At 39.1% G+C, this 20,925-nt stretch overlaps 1 protein-coding gene across 2 annotated transcripts in view; it reads left to right on the forward strand.

The window, feature by feature from the left end:
• The window catches only part of LOC105485124 (TATA-box binding protein associated factor 15), a 39,280-nt gene that overhangs the window by 9,164 nt on the left and 9,191 nt on the right, over positions 1 to 20,925 (forward strand). The window contains exons 3-11 of one of the 2 annotated variants that reach the window (XM_011747323.2): positions 1,416 to 1,467; positions 1,556 to 1,640; positions 1,724 to 1,829; positions 4,309 to 4,502; positions 5,621 to 5,741; positions 16,027 to 16,061; positions 16,681 to 16,713; positions 18,386 to 18,495; positions 20,666 to 20,795. In XM_011747323.2, the coding sequence (XP_011745625.1) occupies positions 1,416 to 1,467; positions 1,556 to 1,640; positions 1,724 to 1,829; positions 4,309 to 4,502; positions 5,621 to 5,741; positions 16,027 to 16,061; positions 16,681 to 16,713; positions 18,386 to 18,495; positions 20,666 to 20,795 (866 nt within the window). The remainder of the gene's footprint in view (positions 1 to 1,415; positions 1,468 to 1,555; positions 1,641 to 1,723; positions 1,830 to 4,308; positions 4,503 to 5,620; positions 5,742 to 16,026; positions 16,062 to 16,680; positions 16,714 to 18,385; positions 18,496 to 20,665; positions 20,796 to 20,925) is intronic. The other variant, XM_011747324.2, reaches the window with a different exon arrangement.

Below are 20,925 nucleotides of genomic sequence, written 5' to 3' on the forward strand. Positions count from 1 at the left end.
AACCAGCTTTGGTAATATAGCAAGACCTTGTCTCTAAAAAAAATTTTTTAAATTATCCAGACATGGTGGTGTGTACCTGTAGTCCTAGCTACTTGGGAGTCTGAGGCGGGAGGATCACTTGAGCCCAGGAGTTCAAGGTTGTTACAGTGAGTTATGATCATGCCACTGCACTCCAGCCTGGGTGACAGAGCGAGACCCTGTCTCAAAAAAATAAATAAATAAATAAAATTTAAGCAATTGAACTCAACAGTTTTTTAGAGAAAGCGTTTTAGGATGGTGTGTAATATGTTAATGTGTTTATTCAGAGCACATGTTTTTTAAATACCATAAAATAAATATTTAGCGTTTTTTTTTTAGTGTGCTTGCCATGCTCACAATAAAAATGAAGTTCTATTTTTATGTGAATGTATATATGCAGTGGGCTTCTCTTATGAGAAATACAGACTTCAACTTATAGGATAAATGTTTTACAGCTCAGTGTGAGGTATTCAGAATAGCACCTCAGATATCAAATTTTAAGCTTCTTGAAAAACAAAACTGATTTGACTTTTTTGATCTCATGAGATAGTGCTAACTTCCTAGTAGGTATCTAGCAGAATGTTTATTTGATGAAATATATTTTCAGAAGTTAAGGAATCTTGTTAGCACTTGATACCTTTAAAATGATAAAAAAGTTTTGCAAATGTTTTAGTTTTCTTTGGATATTAGGAAGTCATAGTATAGATTCAGAAAGTTTGTTTCTGACTTGTTAGAGCTTATATACTATAAAATTAAAATTCAAATCACAGGAGGGTACATTTATTTAGTCAGTCAACAAATATTTATTGAGCTATGTGCCAGGCCCTGCTACAACACTGAGGATACGGCATAATTTCATTCTATAACTGTACTCTAGAGATAAACATGCCTCTAATTATTGAGGCTTTTAAACTGGACTTCTAGTGCCTCCCTGTGCATCTTTTAGGGAGTTAAAGACATTTAACTAAGGCAAATGGTAGGAAAAAGTTAATCTGTCAAGATGTAATTAAATTGAGTAAGGTATTCATTTTTTGTGTAGTCATCATTTTTGTGCTTCAGATATTTATTATAGGTCTTGCTATGTAGTTGTTATTACCCCACACCGAAGCATAATTCTCTTGGAATTTTCTAGCTCTGATCAAGTTTTGTTTCTGCGAGACTGTCAAAACAAAACTTTGGGGTATTTGACATTCAGGAGATCTGGGAATGACTTCATGTATTTCTTTAACAATCTTTGGTCATCACCTTTCAATTTAGACTCTAGAGACAGGCAGATTGATGATTTCTCAATAAAGAAGCTTGTATTTGAGTTGAAAATTGAAAATGCAGGGAAGGTCTTCATTTAAACTTTTAAATTTTAACACATTTCTTTCAAGTATTACATTTTTCTTTTGCAGTTATTCTTCCTATGGAAATCAAGGCAACCAAGGCTATGGACAAGCACCACAAGTAGGTTGAAATATAAATTGTATTCTTCATAAGTAGTTATTTTTATCTTAAGTAGGTGATGAAACTTGAGTATTTACCTAAATTTCAGAGCTATTCTGGCTATGGGCAAACGACTGATTCCTCTTATGGACAGAACTACAGCGGTTACTCCAGTTATGGACAAAGTCAGTCAGGTTGGACTAGTTTGTTAAATTTGTTGTTTCAGAAATTGAAAAAGCAGAGCCTTCACTAAATGATATACTCATCTAATCTTTAGGTTATTCACAGTCCTATGGTGGTTATGAGAATCAAAAGCAGAGCTCATATGGCCAGCAACCATATAATAACCAGGGACAGCAGCAAAACATGGAATCATCAGGAAGGTAAGGAAATAGTAAAGTACTGAGATTGTTTTGGGCAGTGGGAGTAACACTGATATTAAACAGATTTAACCAACAAAATCCTAGCTTTAGACTTTTTTTTTTTTTAAGGAAAGTTTTAATGAAGTGTGGATTTCAAAACTGTATATTATGGAGAATGTGGAAATAGCATTGTCATTTGATTCTTATTATGTATTTGTGAAATCATTGTTTAGCTATAAATTGATGTCCTTAAAAATGTTAGAAAATTTTGGACCTCTGCTTTATACCTGAGATTAAATAAAAACCTGCCTTTAGAATGAGACTTCTCAATATCTGTTTTTAAATTTCCATTTTATTTTTGAACCATTTGAATATATTACCTTTTCTGGGACAAAAATATTTTTTAAAAGGGTCAAAACTTACACATATATCAGATATCCTAAAATGTGTTTATTTGTTGATATATGTAGGTGAATATTTACTGATAAATTTCAGGTTTTATGAAGTTGTTACCTTTCAGATTTGAAGAGCTGGTACTTAATTTTATGCTATTTACTTAATAGCAAGTTACTTTTTAAAAATTGTGCTTTACATTCTGTGAAATGCTTTTGCACTATCTAATGTAATTGATCTTCAGATACCACTATGAAATAGTGTCAGTAATTATTCCCACTTTACAGAGGTAAAGAAATTATTTGGCCTATCAAGTGATGTGGCTAAAAACTGAGGTCTCTAGTGTTTTCTCTCTACAATGAAGACATTTATTCTAAGTGAAAATTAAATAATAATCCCAACACTTTGGGAGGCCGAGATGGGTGGATCATGAGGTCAGGAGATTGAGACCATCCTGGCTAACACGGTGAAACCCCGTCTCTACTAAAAATACAAAAATCTAGCTGGGCGAGGTGGCGGGCGCCTGTAGTCCCAGCTACTCGGGAGGCTGAGGCAGGAGAATGGCGTGAAGCCGGGAGGCGGAGCTTGCAGTGAGCTGAGATCGTGCCACTGCACTCCAGCCTGGGCGACAGAGCGAGACTCCATCTCAAAAAAAAAAAAAAAAAAAAGAAAAAGAAAATTAAATAAAAGCATTGAGGAAAGATTTGTGAGGTCAAATTACCACCCTTACAGATGTGAGAGTGTTTTGAAAAGTAGAAAGTAGAGTACAAATGTGGGGAATAATACTCAGAAGACATACTACATTAAGAGAATTAACTCCTCAAGCCTTGTTGGTTAGTCTTAAATTTAAGGAGAATCCTGTTATAAATGATGTATTTTTGGAAGCATGACCTATAAATGTAGTCTGAAAAGAAATGTTAAGTTTGACAGCCATTTTAAAATGCTAGGGTTTGGACTGTAGTTGTGTTGTGCTTTCAATAGGGAGTTAGGGAACATACTGATCTTTTAATAGATTGTTCTGATCCTCTGGTGAAGAATAAAATGTAACTATTAGGAGATCTTTTTTGTTCTCCCTCCAGCCCATTTTTTAAATAAGTAAACCTATTGGAACTCAAATCCAATTAAATGTTGCCTTTTAATATTCACACCCTGAGAGCATGTAATTAATACAGTAATATTGTTCTGAAGATACTTAGGATTTTCCTTTTGAATTGATGGAATAAGCAGTCTCATTACCTGATAGACTTCTTTTCAGATAAAAAAATTGCATTACAAAGCAAGTTCCTTTACTGTTTTCTAAAATGTACTATCACTGAAGATGTTTAGAAGACTATACTGTAGGTTCTAAAGATAATTCTAAGAGAAAAGATCTAAAAATATTTTAAGAGATGATGCTTGTTAAAATTAAGTGATATAGAGTATTTTATTGTAACTATTAAAAGGACTCAACTCTTGTGGCGTGTTTATTAAAGAGTCAGACATATTCCCGTACTTTGTAGCATCTTTTACTTTTTTTTTTTTAATTCTAGGAGACAGGCTGGGCGCGGTGGCTCACGCCTGTAATCCTAGCACTTTGGGAGGCCAAGACGGGTAGATCACCTGAGGTCAGGAGTTCGAGACCAGCCTGACCAACATGGAGAAACCCTGTCTCTACTAAAAATACAAAATTAGCCAGGCGTGGTGGCGCATGCCTTGTAATCCCAGCAACTTGGGAGGCTGAGGCAGGAGAATTGCTTGAACCTGGAAGGCAGAAGTTGCAGTGAGCCGAGATCACGCCATTGCACTCCAGCAGCCTGGGCAACAAGAGTGAAACTCTGTGTCAAAAAAAAAAAAAGTTCAGGGAGATAGTAAAAACTATAGTAATTTTTTGCTTTACTACAGTTTTCAAAGATACATTTTTTTTTTTCATAATATAGCACCTCTTTAATGTTAGCAGAATTGTCTTTTGAAGGGAGTTCCAGGAGACTGCAGATAACTAATTACCACAAGAAGGTAGTCATAAATATGGTTAATGTCTAACTAGTCAGGACCCTTACAGTTTCAGTCAACTTGCTTCAGCAAATGTAATCTTCCTATGAAGTCTCTTAAGTTCTCCATTTCTATTTAGCCAAGGTGGAAGAGCACCTTCCTATGACCAGCCAGACTATGGTCAACAAGATTCCTATGACCAGCAGTCAGGCTATGATCAACATCAAGGCTCATATGATGAGCAGTCAAATTATGATCAGCAGCATGATTCCTATAATCAAAACCAGCAGTCCTATCATTCACAAAGGGAAAATTACAGCCACCACACACAAGGTAAGATTTACTGACCTCTATTATTATTTTTCCCCCTCGCAAAATTATTTGTATGAATTTCTGATTAAAAGAACCACGGAGGATTTCACCTGTTTGTCAAAATTTAGGGTAACTTTGAAGATATGTTCCCTCTCATGGTAATCAAAATTAGTTTATCAGATTTCTACTTCTGAACTTGGAGACCTCCAAATGGTCATGACTTTTGATGACTGATTACATGAATTTCCTTTTTGTCTCAGTGAACTCTGATCCTTTGACAATACTGCTGGTACCAGTTCTTTTGGTGTTGGTGGTGTACTTGATTTGGGGCACTTATTTTTGTACCTTTAAGGCCTAGTACATGGTTTGGTTCATAACAAGTGCTCAGTAAACATTTGTTGAATAATTGAATGAATAAGTGAATGAATAAAAGTGGAAGCACATTCACTAATAATCTCTCAGTTTGAAGATTCAGTTATTCCTTGTCCATGCTCAATTTACATTTAAACGTTTCCGAAGTGAAGAAAGAAGTAACTTTTAAGATTGGGGGGCCGGGTGCGGTGGCTCACACCTGTAATCCCAGCACTTTGGGAGGCCAAGGGGGGTGGATCACAAAGTCAGGAGATCGAGACCATCCTGGCTAACATGGTGAAACCCCGTCTCTGCCGAAAATACAAAACACAATTAGGCGGGCGTGGTGGCGGACGCCTGTAGTCCCAGCTACTTGGGAGACTGAGGCAGGAGGATGGTGTAAACCCAGTAGGCGGAACTTGCAGTGAGCCGAGATCGCACCACTGCACTCCCGCCTGGGCTACAGAGCGAGACTGCATCTCAGAAAAAAAAAAAAAGATTAGTGCTTTTCATCTAAGTTACTAAGGTTCTTGTAGCTAAGATTGTATTTTAACTCATACTGTTCCACATTGCTGTTTTGCCATATCACTTTAGCAGAATGGAATTTGACACAGATATAATTCTGAAAAACATGTAATTCCAGATGATTTTATGATGACTTGCATTTGAGTTGTGTGCGCATGTGCCATTTTCTATAAGGATATGTGTGGCCTAAAGAGCCATTTATGATTATTTGAAGCCTTAGAAATGAGAGTGGTTATTTGTGTGTAATATTTTCTTTTTTGTAGATGACCGTCGTGATGTGAGTAGGTATGGAGAAGATAATAGAGGATATGGCGGGTCACAGGGAGGAGGTAGAGGGCGTGGGGGATATGACAAGGATGGAAGAGGTCCTATGACAGGATCAAGGTAAGTATATAGATAAAGATACCTACATTTTTTCTTATTCCTCTTTTGTTTTTGGTGTTACTTAGCTGGATCAATTCCAGCATCTAATTTAGTTAAGAGACTTAAAAAAGGGATTATGTATTGGAGAAAAAGGCAGAAATTAAAACTGTATTTTCAGTCTTAAGATCTCACATAAATGACCTTAGAATTGGCTATGTTAGCAGTTAGTTTATGTGGTACATGTTAAACACTAGTAGAGAAACAACTATGGTTGTGATTAACCACTTGACTTTCCTGCCAGAGCTAGAATCTAAACTCCTTTAAAAGACAGCTCTGGGAAATCCAGTGTTTGTATGTAAAAATAAAAGGTAAGTTAATTCTAGATTGAAGGGCAAGGGCTATTTCTTAATCTCAAATCTCCTTGGGAAGGGAAAGTATTAGGAGGCAGTAATGGAGTAGAAAGGTGGGGATGGCGAGTAAGAGAAAGATTTAATGTAACGAAACTGTTTTGTCCCTCCTCTTAAGTAAATAATTATTGGAATAATTAGTGTAACATCATATAGTAATGTGTATTTTGTCTTGACTAAGTTGTGTAAAGGAATGTCTTTCTAATTCAGCTTTTCTTTTCTCCATGCTAGTGTTACCAGGTTTTGGTATTTATTTACTTACAGCATATGTTATGAAGCTGGTTTTAAAATTGGTTTTAGATACATCTGTAAGTTTACTACTTTGACCATAAAAACAAAAATGAAAAAGTAGTTGACATCTGTCCTCAGAAGAAGTTTGCAGGTTGCATATTTGTGTGTAAATACACAGGCTAAAAGGTAATTTATGTTCCTTGGGAATTGAAATGGTCAGTGGCCTGTTGCTGAAACTTATCAGTCATATATCAGCACCGGTTCATTCTTTTGCACCTTAGGGACCATCTGTCCCCTGAGGTGACCTGAGAAACAACCAGTTGCCCACAGACTGTTATTTCTTCAAGCCAGGATTTGATTTCACTGCCTTGTATTTCTCTATTTTTAGTGTACAGTGGTTTGATTTTATGGAAAACCTAAATTTTAAACATATTTGAAAAATGTTATAAGACTTGGACATTAAGTCTGTTGATTGATAGCCAAAGTCAGTTTACCAAAGTAAAACAAGTAGATTCTATGCCTCTTCATTGTTGAAGAGCAGTCTGCCATCATGTGGATATGAATGGACAATGTAAAGTGACATGGTACTTACTCTCTACCTAATAATAGCCTCCGTCTTATCCCAAACAAGATAACCAACAGGTATATTTAATTTACCAGTTAATATGTTTTGGATAATTGGCTGCCTTGAAATGCTTTATGTTTTATAGTATATCATAGCTTTAGTTTTCTTCATAAGGAAATTACAGTTATATCCTAATCGATTATTAAACTATCACTGTGTCTAAGAATGGAAGAAAAAGATAGGGAATAGGTAGGGAAGTCATTATAAATATATTTTCATTGGCCGGGCATGGTGACTCACGCCTGTGATCCCAGCACTTTGGGAGGCCAAGGCGGGCGGATCACGAGGTCAGGAGATCAAGACCATCCTGGCTAACACAGTGAAATACTAAAATACAAAAAATTAGCCAGATGTGGTGGCGGGCACCTGTAGTCGTAGTCCCAGCTACTCAGGAGGCTGAGGCAGGAGAATGGCGTGAACCCGGGAGGCGGAACCTGCAGTGAGCTGAGATCGCGCCACTGCACTCCAGCTTGAGTGACAGAGCGAGACTGCGTCTCAAAAAAAAATTTTTTTTTTAATGTATTTTCATTTGTGACTCATCTTGTGACTAGAAGGTTGAAAGGACTTTGAATGATCCTCCTGACAAAGAAGGGAAGGAGTACCTTAACCAACTGTGGGGTCCAATTAAGTACTTTTATAAACCCCTGGCAACATACTTCATATAATTTGTAGCCTAGATACTGACTTATAAACTAAGTTTTTTATTTTCGTTTAATACCCCTTCATACAAAATCATATGCAGAAGTCCAGTATGTAGTTGGTCAAAATGATGCTGATCTGGTTTCAGTGGGGGGAAAGATTGGCTGAGGAAGGGATCTGCAGTCTTGCCTTATACTCTGTTATTTGTTGAGATGTTCATGAAAGGCCTGTTTTAGAAATCCATGTGGATGCCGATTACTCTTATATTGAGTTGGCAAACTGTGTGAAAGGCCAGGTAGTAAATGTTTTGGGTTTTGTAAACCATATGGTTTCTGTTGTAACTTCATTTCTGCCCTTGGAGCACCAGAGCGGCCATAAATAATAGGTAAATGAATAAACAGGATTGTGTTCCAGTAAAGCTTCATTTATGGGTACTGAAATTTGAAGTTCATATAATTTTTTTTTTTTTTTGAGATGGAGTCTCGCTCTGCTGCCCAGGCTGGAGTGCAGTGGCACCATCTCAGCTTACTGCAGCCTCCACCTCCGAGGTTCAAGCAATCCTCCTGTCTCACCCTCCTGAGTAGCTGGGACTACAGGCATATGCCACCACGCCTGGCTAATTTTTTTTTTTTTTTTGTAGAGATGGGGTTTCACCATGTTAGCCAGGATTGTCTCAATCTCCTGACCTTGTGATCTGCCTGCCTCGGCCCCCCAAAGTGGTGGGATTACAGATGTGAGCCACCGCACCTGGCTGAAGTTCATATAATTTTTATGTGTCATAACATCTTTTTAAAGATGTGCTTTTTAGCTTATTTATTGGGATAAAGTGTTTTGAATTTGAATGTAAATGACCTGTTTTAAGATTTCTTTTTTCCACACAATTTTGCGCTTAAGTACCAAAATACCCAAACATTTTTCATTAGTCTTCATCAACACTCCCGTTTGTGTTCTCAGTCATCTTAAAAATAGCAATTCTTGGCCAGGCGCGGCTCATGCCTGTAATCCCAGCACTTTGGGAGGCCGAGGCGGGTGGATCACAAGGGCAGGAGAATCGAGACCATCCTGGCTAACACGGTGAAACCCCGTTTCTACTAAAAATACAAAAAAATAAATTAGCTGGGTATGGTGGCGGGTGCCTGTAGTCCCAGCTACTCGGGAGGCTGAGACAGGAGAATGGCGTGAATCCAGGAGGTGGAGCTTGCAGTGAGCCGAGATCACGCTACTGCATTCCAGCCTGGGCAACAGAGCAAGACTCCGTCTCAAAAAAAAAAATAAAAAATAACAATTATTTTGGGGGCTGTTTGAAGAATATCTGGCGTTAGTTGGTTTATATTAAAAGAAGGGGCATAGACTGGGTGTGGTGGATCACCTGAGGTCAGGAGTTCGAGACCAGCCTGACCAATATGGTAAAACCCTGTCTCTACTAAAAATACAAAAAATTAGCCGGACATGATTAGCTGGTGGGTGCCTATAATCCCAGCTACTCGGGAGGCTGAGGCAAGAGAATCACTTGAACCTGGGAGGTGGTGGTTGCAGTGAGCTGAGATCACACCATTGCATTCCATCCTGGGCAACAAGAGCGAAACTCCATTGCCAAAAAAAAAGGGGGGGCAAAATTTGTGGATGAAGATTGGCTGTAAGGTAAAGGATGGGACATTCTGAGACTTATAGATGGTGTGATTGCCTGGCTAGAAGAAGAATTCCGGTCAAAAAGAAGCCATCAGCTTTCCAAGTGTGAAAGAGAGATAAGTGAAGATTATAGGGACTACAGGAAACTTAATCTTTTTCTTTGAAAAAGCAATTGTAGCAAAAAAAAGACCATTTCTTACTGTCATCTATAATTAATAGGGACATCTTAGTGGACTAGAAGCTAAGGGCATAAATTCTCCCAGTGATTTTTAGTTTTAGCATTGTGATTAACGCCTTGTAAAATTGCCAGAACTTAATAAATAATTGCTTTTCATTATTAGTATGCCATCAAATTTAGTAACTGTTTCAGGCTTTAATGTGTCAAGCCTAAAATTATCCAGATTTCTGAGGATCTTCTCCCCCTTGAAAGGGCATTCAGTTAGCTCCCGTAGAAATACGCATGTATACAGGGGCACTGTATACATGGGTCTAAAAAAATAAATAAAAATATGCATATGTTCTGGTGAGTCTAGCACAGCATTGCCCAATAGAAATACAATAGAGGTCACAAATGTGACCCATATAGTTAATGTAAACTTTCTAATAGCCACATTGGAAAGAAAACAACACAAATAAACAATGAGAAGATATATTTTATTTAACCCAATATATTCAAAATATTTCATCATGCAATCAATATAAAAAATTTCTTTTTGTTGGTCATGATGGCCTGCGCTTGTAATCCTAGCTACTTAGGAGGCTGAGGCAATAGGATTGCTTGAGGCCAGGAGTTTGAGACTAGATGGGCAACATAGTAAGACCTCATCTCTTAAAAATGAAAAAAATTAGCTGGGCACTGTGGCATACACCTGTAGTCCCAACTACTTGGGAAACTGAGGCAGGAGGATTGCTTGAGCCCAGGAGTTCAAGGCTGCAGTGAGCTGTGATTGTGTCTATGAATAGCCACTGCACTCCAGTCTGGGTAATAGTGAGACTGTCAAATTCCATTTCCCCTCCGCCCCATACCTCTTCACATGTAACAAAGGGAAAAAAAAAAGCGTAGTGTACATTCCTTTTTTCATACTAAAATTTAGAAATCTGTTTTGTATTTTGCATTTAGAGCACATCTTAATTTTAGACTAGCTACATTTCCAGTGCTCAGCAGGCCACATGTAGGTAGTAGATACTGTGGACAGTGCAGCTCTAGAATGATAGATTCTTGGCCTCCTGAGATGTTGATAGATGCTGGTTCCAGAAAGCCTTTTTACCATGCATATAAGACATAGGAGGAAATAAAATGTAAATACAGCTGTTATTGAGAATAGTACTTAAATCCATTGAGTCACTTAAATGTGGAATTAGTGTTGTTCTTTTCCTCTTTTCCTCACACTCAGAAAATTGTATTCTGGATTTAGTAGTCTGAAAACTCAAGCACAGCATGGGTTTTTAAGCTAATCTTTCTCCATTTTTAGCTAAGCCCTTTCTCTCTAGTTAGTGAAATTTTCTAAGAATAGAGATTCCTGCATTGTCCTTTTACTTCTTGGCAATTTTAGTCCGTAAATAGATATAGTTAGTTTTTTTGTTTTTTTTTTTAAATTAAAGATTTGGAGGCCGGGTGTGGTGGCTCACGCCTGTAATCCCAGCACTTTGGGAGGCCGAGGCGGGTGGATCATGAGGTCGGGAGATAGAGACCATCCTTGCTAACATGGTGAAACCCCATCTCTACTAAAAATACAAAAAATTAGCCGGGCTTGGTGGTGGGCGCCTGTAGTCCCAGCTAGTCGGGAGGCTGAGGCAGGAGACTGGCATGAACCCAGGAGGCAGAGAGGTTGCAGTGAGCTGAGATCATGCCACTGCACTCCAGCCTGGGCCACAGAGAGAGACTCCATCTCAAAAAAAAAAAAGGTTTGGAGTGGAGGTTCTGTCAAAGAACTTTTTCTTTCTTGAGAAGCATCTGAAATGGAATCTGTTGTCTATTCTAAATATATACTGCTGTAACAGTGAAAGAACCTTCAGAGTATGCCTTCGTGTGGGCTGCTCTTTGTGGTTTTGAACTTGGGGGAACTGTCTCTGTGTTTGGGTCAAGAATATGCAACTGGCTGGGCGCACTGGCTAATGCCTGTAATCCCAGCACTTCGGGAGGCTGAGGCGGGTGGATCACCTGAGGTTGGGGCTTCGAGACCAGCCTAGCCAACATGATGAAACCCCGTCTCTACTGAAAATACAAAAATTAGCTGGGCATGGTGGCGGGTGCCTATAATCCCAGCTACTTGGGAGGCTGAGGTGAGAGAATCGCTTGAACCCTGGAGTTGGAGGTTGCAGTGAGCCGAGATCGCACCATTGCACTCCAGCCTGGGCAACAAGAGCGAAAGTCTTGTCTCAAAAAAAAAAAGGCCGGGCACGGTGGCTCACATCTGTAATCCCAGCACTTTTGGGAGGCCGAGACGGGCAGATCACGAGGTCAGGAGATTGAGACCATCCTGGCTAACATGGTGAAACCCAGTCTCTACTAAAAATACAAAAAATTAGCCGGGCGTGGTGGTGGGCACCTGTAGTCCCAGCTACATGGGAGGCTGAGGCAGGAGAATGGTGTGAACCCGGGAGGCGGAGCTTGCAGTGAGCCAAGATCGCGCCACTGCACTCCAGCCTGGGTGACAGAGTGAGACTCCGTCTCAAAAAAAAAGAGTATGCAACTATCTGGGGACTGTGGTGTGTACCTGTAGTCCCAGCTACTTAGGAGGCTGAGGTGGGAGGGTCACTGATGATCAGGAGTTCGTGACCAGACTGGGCAAAATAGCAAGACACCATCTGAAAAAATAACAAAAAAGCAGGTAGTTTTCTTATGCAGGTGGTACTCTGCCAATAAAGTTGAGTATACTTATGTCTCTGTTAAATATCTCTGCTACTTCAGGAATTCTTTATGTGTACATGTTCTCTCCTTTTTCTGGGAATTAAAGCAAATTTATTGTGTCAACATCTTGACTCATAGATGTTCAAGTACCTTTGTGTCTTAATTTGCCTTAGCATGTAGAAAAGGGATTTGTAACATTAACGCAGATTTTAAGGAAAGATTGTTAACCTCAGGCACATTTTCTGTTAATATCTAATAGTACTACTACTTGAAGGTTATTTTCTGTATTTAATAAATTCCTAAAAAAGGATTATTTTCTATTAAGGAGAGAAAATGATTGAAATGTTTGAACTTGAAAGAAAGCTTTGCATAAAATTACAGATCATCTAGATCAGTGCCTAAACCAAATTTCTAGACATTTTAGACTTAAATGTGCGTATGAATTACCTGGGGTATCTTATTAAATGCAGATTCTTATTCAGTAGGTCTAGAGTGGGGCCTGAGATCCTGCTTTTCTCAGAAGCTTTCAGGCTATGCTTACGCTTCTGTTCCATGACATTTTGAATAGTAAGGATACAGACCCTTATTTTGTTAAGGAGATTGAAGCTTATGGAGAACCACTGACATGCCCAAATTTTCAAGATTGATTAGTGATAATTAAGACTATACCCTGAGTCTCTTGGTTTGAAGACTAGTTCTTTCTCCAGTGTACCATGGTATTTCCAAATTTATGGCCATGTGTTGAAATCTTCAGCTGCTTTATTTTCAAAGGAAATGCTCAGTAAAGATGACATTCAAGGTCAGGCTTGGTGGCTCACGCCTGTAATCCCAACACTTTGGGAGGCCAAGACGGGGGATCACAAGGTCAGGAGATCAAGACCATCCTGGCTAACACAGTGAAACCCATCTCTACTAAAAATACAAAAAAAAAAAATTAGTCGGGCGTGCTGGCAGGCACCCGTAGTCCCAGCTACTCGGGAGGCTGAGGCAGGAGAATGGCGTGAACCTGGGAGGCAGAGGTTGCAGTGAGCCGAGATCACGCCACTGCACTCCAGCCTCGGTGACATAGTGAGACTCTGTCTCAGAAATAAAAAAAATAAAATAAAGATGATAATGTTCAAATGTATTATATGGAGGAATAAGAAATCATAAACCTTTTTAAATGTCATTTGTTTTATATCCCTTTATTTTTGCCAGGGGTATGTCCTTTTTCTGTTGTTCAAAGTTATATTGCTGGCCAGAATGGAAATTACAGGAACTAGCTATGTATGAAATTGCATGTTTTCCGTCCATTGTGGCCAGATTAGGTATTCCCTTAAGATGACAACAAAGTAAGAGGCATTTCTTCTAGCACTTATTTGTGAACCCAGTGACCTCCAATTTCCCATTTGAAAAGTCATCTTTATCCTCGGAACTTCAACCTACTGGCATAAGAATGTGGGCTTAATATTTTCACTAGTTCTTTTCTCTCACTTTTTGAAGTTAAAAAACCTCTGAGAGGCCAGGCGGCGCGGCAGCTCACGCCTTTAATCCTAGCACTTTGGGAGACCGAGGCGGGCAGATCATGAGGTCAGGAGGTCGAGACCATCCTGGCTAACACAGTGAAACCCCATCTGTACTAAAAATACAAAAAATTAGCCGGGTGTGGTGGCTCCTGTAGTCCCAGCTGAGGCAGGAGAATGATGTGAACCCAGGAGGCGGAGCTTGCAGTGAGCCGAGATCGCGCCACTGCTCTCCAGCCTGGGCAACAGAGCAAGACTCCCTCTTTAAAAAAAAAAAAAAAAAACCTCTGAGATACCTTGGTTTCTAATAATAGTATTTTCGGCAGTTTAATCTTTTAATCTCAAATCTGTTGGCTTCCCTTTCTTAAAGAGTTAAGCAGCAATATACATGTCGTTTAGAAGTATAGGGAGGGCTTCAGTACTATTTGTTCTGAAGTAGGGGGTTTAGAAAATTCAGTGGTAAACTGTATAGGAAGGGCTTGAGTTTCATATTGTCTATATTGCCTTGAAATAGCCTTAGACTCCTGCTTAAAAAGGCATCCTGGAAATCATATAAAAAGTGACAACAAGTTAAAATGCATGTGTCTTTACCCAAGGCAGTTGTAAGTGGAAATATTTTTACCTTACAGTGAAATAGAATAGATTTATTAAGAAGGGAGAATTTTTTCTCAGAGTGTTTTATCTCATTGTGGCTCAGAAAAGCCATCTATAGGGTAGGGTAATCACTAGAGTTGAGGGTTCCTCCTCCCACCCCCTATAAGATAGGTATCCATAAAGCAGAGATTTGTAGGCAGTGAGAGACTTCAGTATATTAGATTAACTTCTTGGGTTATAGTAGAATAAGATCATTAGTAGTAGAAGAACTGATATCAGAAAACTTGAGTGTTTTTATTGCCATATTAGCATACAAATCTTAAAGGATTACAGAATTCAGTTAAGAGAAGCAAGCTTTTATTGGAAGAGTGTCTTTTTTTTTTTTTTTTTTTTTGAGACGGAGTCTCGCTCTGTCGCCGGGGCTGGAGTGCAGTGGCCGGATCTCAGCTCACTGCAAGCTCCGCCTCCCGGGTTTACGCCATTCTCCTGCCTCAGCCTCCTGTGTAGCTGGGACTACAGGTGCCCGCCACCTCGCCCGGCTAGTTTTTTGTATTTTTTTAGTAGAGACGGGGTTTCACCATGTTCGCCAGGATGGTCTCGATCTCCTGACCTTGTGATCCGCCCGTCTCGGCCTCCCAAAGTGCTGGGATTACAGGCTTGAGCCACCGCGCCCGGCCAGGAAGAGTGTCTTGATAAGAGAGACCTTAGATTTCTTACATAAAGCCATACTCACAAGGACCACTGTCCTTGTGATTGTAATTTGCCAGATAAAAGTCTGTGTCCTGGAGTGGTGGCTTGTGCCTGTAATCCCAGCACTTAGGGAGGCTGAAGTGGGCAAATTATTTGAGGCCAGGAGCTGGAGATCAATTTAGGCAACATGGTAAAACCTCATCTCTACTAAAAACACAGAAATTAGCTGGGTGCGGGGACACATACCCGTAATCCCAGCTACTAGGGAGGCTGAGGCAGGAGAATCAACTTGAACCTGGGAGGTGGAGGTTCAGTGCAGTGAGCCGAGATCCCACCACTGCACTTCAGCCTGGGTGACAGAGCAAGACTCTGTCTCAAAAAAAAAAAAGTTGTCCCGTGGGGAGTTGCATTATTGGAATATGTTGCCTTCTGTCTGTAATATGCACTACTGATAGAGTACAGAGCATGTGGCAGCATGAACCTCTGTAGCTCTGATGTGAAGAGATGTAGTCTAGTGGGTATGGAGTAGGAGGGCGGTTTTTAAGTGATGCTCTTTTTAGTCTTTTATAAGGGTTTTGAATGATTTGAAATTTTAAGACTGCTTTTATTCAGTCTCACTTTTGTGTATATTTGTATTTCACTTTTAAAATTCATCTCATAAAATCCACTATTTGGTATCACAGCAGAACCTAATACTCAAGTTTTAATCCTCTCCTGTTCTAGCATCAAAATCTTAACCTTGCTTTATATTCTTCTAGTCTTTTTTCTTTTTCTCATATTTAGAAAATACCCTTTTGGAAAAAATACTTGCTCTAGTTTAGTATTCTTCATGCTGTGCCTCCAGTTTTATGTTATGGTTTAATAGTATCCCTTTGGCTTGGGGTTGGGAAGATTTCAAAATAAGAGTGTATTAGATATGTAATAAGCTTGAAAAGACATCTTGTGGAAATAAATCCTTGGGAAAACACTTAGATGGAAACAACATTTAGAACTCTATGAAATGGAATTTACTGAAAACTTAGAGGTGCTACTGTTTTCCTAAGCACTCTACTTGTGACAGTTAAGTGTAGATTGAGCCCAGGGCTCAGCACATTAGAGACTTAAGGAAGAAATCATTTCTTCAATTTTTCCTCTGCAGTGGTGGTGACCGCGGTGGCTTCAAAAATTTTGGTGGTAAGTGCTGAGTATCCCAAAATGTTTCAGTGGAAATGCTATATAAATCTAAAAGCCACCAATATCCCGCAGATGTAGCCAAAAGTCCTTTCTTACTCTGTTGAGGCTGGTGTGTGTTGTGTGCTTTAAAAAAAAATTTTTATATATATATATACACATATATATATCAAAGTAAACATTAAAAAAGCCAGAGTTGATCTCAAACAGTACAATGGGTTTCTACACAGTGAATTTGCATGAAAGAGTCTGTGGTGACCAATGAATGACACCTTCACTGGATTTTGACAGTTTGTTTTTATAGAGGTAGCTGACGTGGTGTTTTTAAATTACTAGGGTTGTCCAATCAGCCTTTACAACCAGAGCTTAACAAACATGATACTAGCATAATGCTAAAGTGGCAGGTGCTCTCTAGGACAAGTTAAAGGGAATGTTGACATCTCGATTTCCTAAACTTTAAATAAAATATAATTTATATATTTACTTTGTAAATCTGTGATGGTTGACTTTCAAGGATTTTGGAAGTATTGACTTTTCATGCCTTGGTTTATTACTATTTTTTTTGTTAATGATTTTAAATGAATTGCCTTAAATAGCTCTCTTTTCTTTTCTTTTCCCTTAGGTCACAGGGATTATGGACCCAGACCAGATGCTGGTAAGGTTTATGGTGGTTTGTCACTTTGCCATTAAGAAAATGTTAGTTTTCCATTTTTTGGTGGGAAAAGTGTGTGTTTGGAGGGCTTAGTATGGGAGGAAGATTTAATTTGATAGTGGTGCCAGAACTGGGGAGCTTGCTTGCTTGCTTTTCTTTCTTTTCTTTTCTTTCTTTTCTTTTCTTTCTTTTCTTTTTCTTTTCTTTTCTTTTCTTTTCTTTTCTTTTCTTTCTTTCTTTCTTTTTTCTTTCTTTCTTTCTTTCTTTCTTTCTGTCTTTCTTTCTGTCTTTCTGTCTTTCTGTCTTCTTTTCGATGGAGTTTCACTCTTGTTGCCCAGGTTGGAGTGCAGTGGCGTGGTTTTGGCTCACTGCAACACCCACCTGCTGGGATCAAGCAGTTCTCCTGCGTCAGCCTCCCAAGTAGCTGGGACTGCAGGTGCACGCCAGCATGCCTGGCTCATTTTTTGTATTTTTAGTAGAGGTGGAGTTTCACCATGCTGGCCAGGCTGGTCTCGAACTCCTGACCTTGAGATCCGCCTGTCTTGGCATCCCACAGTGCTGGGATTACAGGCGTGAGCCACCACGCCCAGCCGGGGAGCTTTATTTCTAAAGAAATGTCAGAAAAATTCAGGAGTATTGATGGGACAGTTTGCTAGGGAAAATTGCTGTTTGTGCTTTCCCATATTCTTCTGTGAAGAAATATTTGAATTTTTACTGCTAGTTAGCATTAATTATTGAAAATTATTGCAAATCAGATTTAATGAAAGAATTTATATCATTGTGGAATTAGAAGTAGAAAAACTGTTTAAGAAAGAAAATCCTACGTTGGATTGGTAATCTGCTTAAGTGTGCTGACTTAGTGAATTCAAGAAATGTGAATTCTTACATGAGAGAACTGTCTTGTTTTGGGTAGAGGTCACTAATTTTATGTGGCTTTTTATTTAAATGAAATTCAAGGCTACAGATTTACCTGTGGAGCCTGTTGAAAGTTATAATTTAGAGGTTAAAAATCTATTTGAGCCAAAAATTTAAAATCAGAACTTTTGTTTTTATTAAGATGCCAAAGTATTCTATATGGATGGCAATTTCTGAATTATCCCTTCATGGACTGAATTTTTATACGTCTTTCTTACTTTGTTGTACTAATCCAAAAGTGTGCATGTAAGGTAAGGTGTGTGTACAAGGTGCCTCTGCCCCTGGTATATACAAAGCTTATTGCAATGAATGGGAAACCAGCAGTTCTGCTTGGTGGCTTGCTTGGAAGTTCAAAGTATCAGATTTGGAGAATTTTCTACTAGAGAATCTTAAAAATGTTTAATCGTAAAGAATTAGAGTTCTCCAGAGAAAGAAATGCTAAATTAACTCCATCTCTTCATGACCTTTAGCCCTATGTCTGATCTGAAGAGTGAGATTTGTAAGATCATCCTTAATTGGTATATAGATATTTCACATTGTGTGGACTTGATCCACGTTACCTGAAATTTAGTTGTAAGAATTGATCAAATAATTATTGTGAATACTTTGCATGTTTATATAAGATTGTTCTTATATTAGTCCTCTCCTTTTTGTCATAGAAACAATTGAATATTGGACAATAAATTATTGTCTTTGATTACTGAACAGAATGTGATAACCAAGGAATATGTAAGATTAACCATCACTTTTTTTCTCTTAGATTCAGAATCTGATAATTCAGATAACAACACAATCTTTGTGCAAGGCCTTGGGGAGGGTGTGTCTACAGATCAAGTTGGGGAGTTCTTTAAACAAATAGGAATTATCAAGGTGAGTAAAAATATATGTTGAAAATCTCATAATGTTCTGATTACAATACATAGACTGTGTAGTAAGCCTATATACTTCAGTAAGCCTTGTCTCTTAAAATTTTATGATACACGTGCTTATTTATGTCTGTAGACTTTTGCTAAATTTGTTGAATATATGAAGATTTTATTTCTTGCTTGTGTTTACCTTTCCACAGTCTACCTGTGCTTTAGCTTCCATCCTAGGACTCTAAAATTAGTCTCTGCTTAGTTCTTATAACTGTGAGAAATAAAGGAGTTGCTGAAAACGTTTTATAGACTGAAGTACATGCAAACTCAAGTTGTTATAGCTCTTGGGAGGGGTTATTTCATGTTTATGCTGGAGATAATACGTTATCTTGTAATGACTCATTGTTCACTAAAGCGTCTTGTGCACTATTAACTTCATGCATGTGTTTTTCATCTCTTCAACTAGAAAGCAGCCTTAGTAGTATTTAGATAGTAGCAGTTTCTTGAAATCAGTTTACATCTGCCCTTGTTTTGTTGGTTTTGGTGTCTATGGAATTACCCACTTTTTTTTTTTTTTTTTTTTTTTTTGGAGACGGAATTTCACTCTTCCACCAGGCTGAAGTGCAATGGTGCGATCTTGGCTCACTGCACCTCCGCCTCAGCCTCTCAAGTAGCTGGGACTACAGGCGTGTGCCACCATGCCCAGCTAATTTTTGTATTTTTAGTGGAAGTGGGGTTTCACTATTGCCAGGATGGTCTTGATTTCTTGACCTCAAGTGATCTGCCCGCTTTGGCCTCCCAAAGTCCTGGGATTACAGGCATGAGCCACTGTACCTGGCCTACTCACTTTTTTCTTTCTGTGGGAGTTATAATTTGTTAAGGAATTAATTACACACATAATACGTAATTTTGTTGTTGCTGTCTTGAGACAGGGTCTTGCTCTATTGCACCCAGGCTGGAGTACAGTGGCATGATCATGGATCACTGCAGCCTCAATCTCCTGGGCTCAAGTGATCCTCCCACCTCAGCCTCCTGAGTAGTTGGAACCACTAGTGCATGTCCTCATGCCCAGCTAATTAAAAAAAATTTTTTTATAGAGATAGAGTCTCCCTGTTATTGCCCAGTCTTGAGCTCCTGGACTCAAGTGATCCTCCCACCTCAGCCTCCCACCAAGTGCTAGGATTACAAGCGTGAGCCACCATGCCTGGCCTAAATTCACAGAGTTTTGAAAAAGTAAAAATTCTCCCTTGTCTTATCCCAGCCAAATCCCAGTGTAGTGTTTTAGAAGTTAACGTATTTACGGCTGGGCATGATGGCTCACGCCTGTAATCCCAGCACTTTGGGAGGCCGAGGCGGGCGGATCACGAGGTCAAGAGATCAAGACCATCCTGGCTAACGTGGTGAAACCCCGTCTCTACTAAAAATACAAAAAATTGGCCAGGTGTGGTGGCATGCACCTGTAGTCCCAGCTACTTGGGAGGCTGAGGCAGGAGAAGAACCCAGGAGGCGGAGGTTGCAGTGAGCCGAGATTGCACCACTGCACTCCAGCCTGGGCCACAGAGCGAGACTCTGTCTCAAAAAAAAAGTTACATATTTACATGAAGCATTATCTACATTTAATTTCTGTGGATTTAAAGAAATTATAAACTGGGTATGGTGGCTGATTCCTATAATCACAGCACTTAATCACAGCACTGTGGGAGGCTGAGGCAGGAAGGTCACTTGAGGCCAAGGGTTTGAGACCAGCCTGAGCAATATAGCAAGACCCCATCTCTACAACAACAAAAAAGCTGGACGTGGTGGCACTCGCTTGTAGTCCCAGCTACTCGGGAGGCTGAGGTGGGAGGATCTCTTGAGTCCAGGAATTTGCGCTACAGTGAGTATGATGGTGCCACTGCATTCCAACCTGGGTGACAGTAAAACCCTGTCTCAATTAAAAAAAAAAAAAACAATTATACATAGATAAAACAGTATACTATATCATTTTTATAGCTTGGTTTTCACTTAATGTAGCTTGGAGAGTTATGCTTGTCCAAACCTACAGGTAACTTTATATCAGGTGCACAGTATTTTATAGTATGAATGTGTGAATTCTTTGCAAAAAATAAATCTTTGATTATCTAAATGATACATGATTACTTATTTTAAAAATGCTAACACCAAGTGTTTTTGTTTTTCCTCAGACAAATAAGAAGACTGGAAAACCAATGATAAATCTTTATACAGACAAGGACACAGGAAAGCCAAAGGGGGAGGCAACAGTGTCATTTGATGACCCTCCTTCAGCTAAGGCAGCCATTGACTGGTTTGATGGTATGCCTCATTCATACAGTTTTCAGCATGAAGTTTGGATAGATGTTTTCTAGTCTGGAAGTCAGAATATGCTCTGGGTGACAGTGGTTATGTTCATGTTTACTTTTACTAAAAATACAGACCAGAATTT

This window comes from Macaca nemestrina, chromosome 17 (assembly GCF_043159975.1).
Source record: "Macaca nemestrina isolate mMacNem1 chromosome 17, mMacNem.hap1, whole genome shotgun sequence".
NCBI lineage: Eukaryota > Metazoa > Chordata > Mammalia > Primates > Cercopithecidae > Macaca > Macaca nemestrina.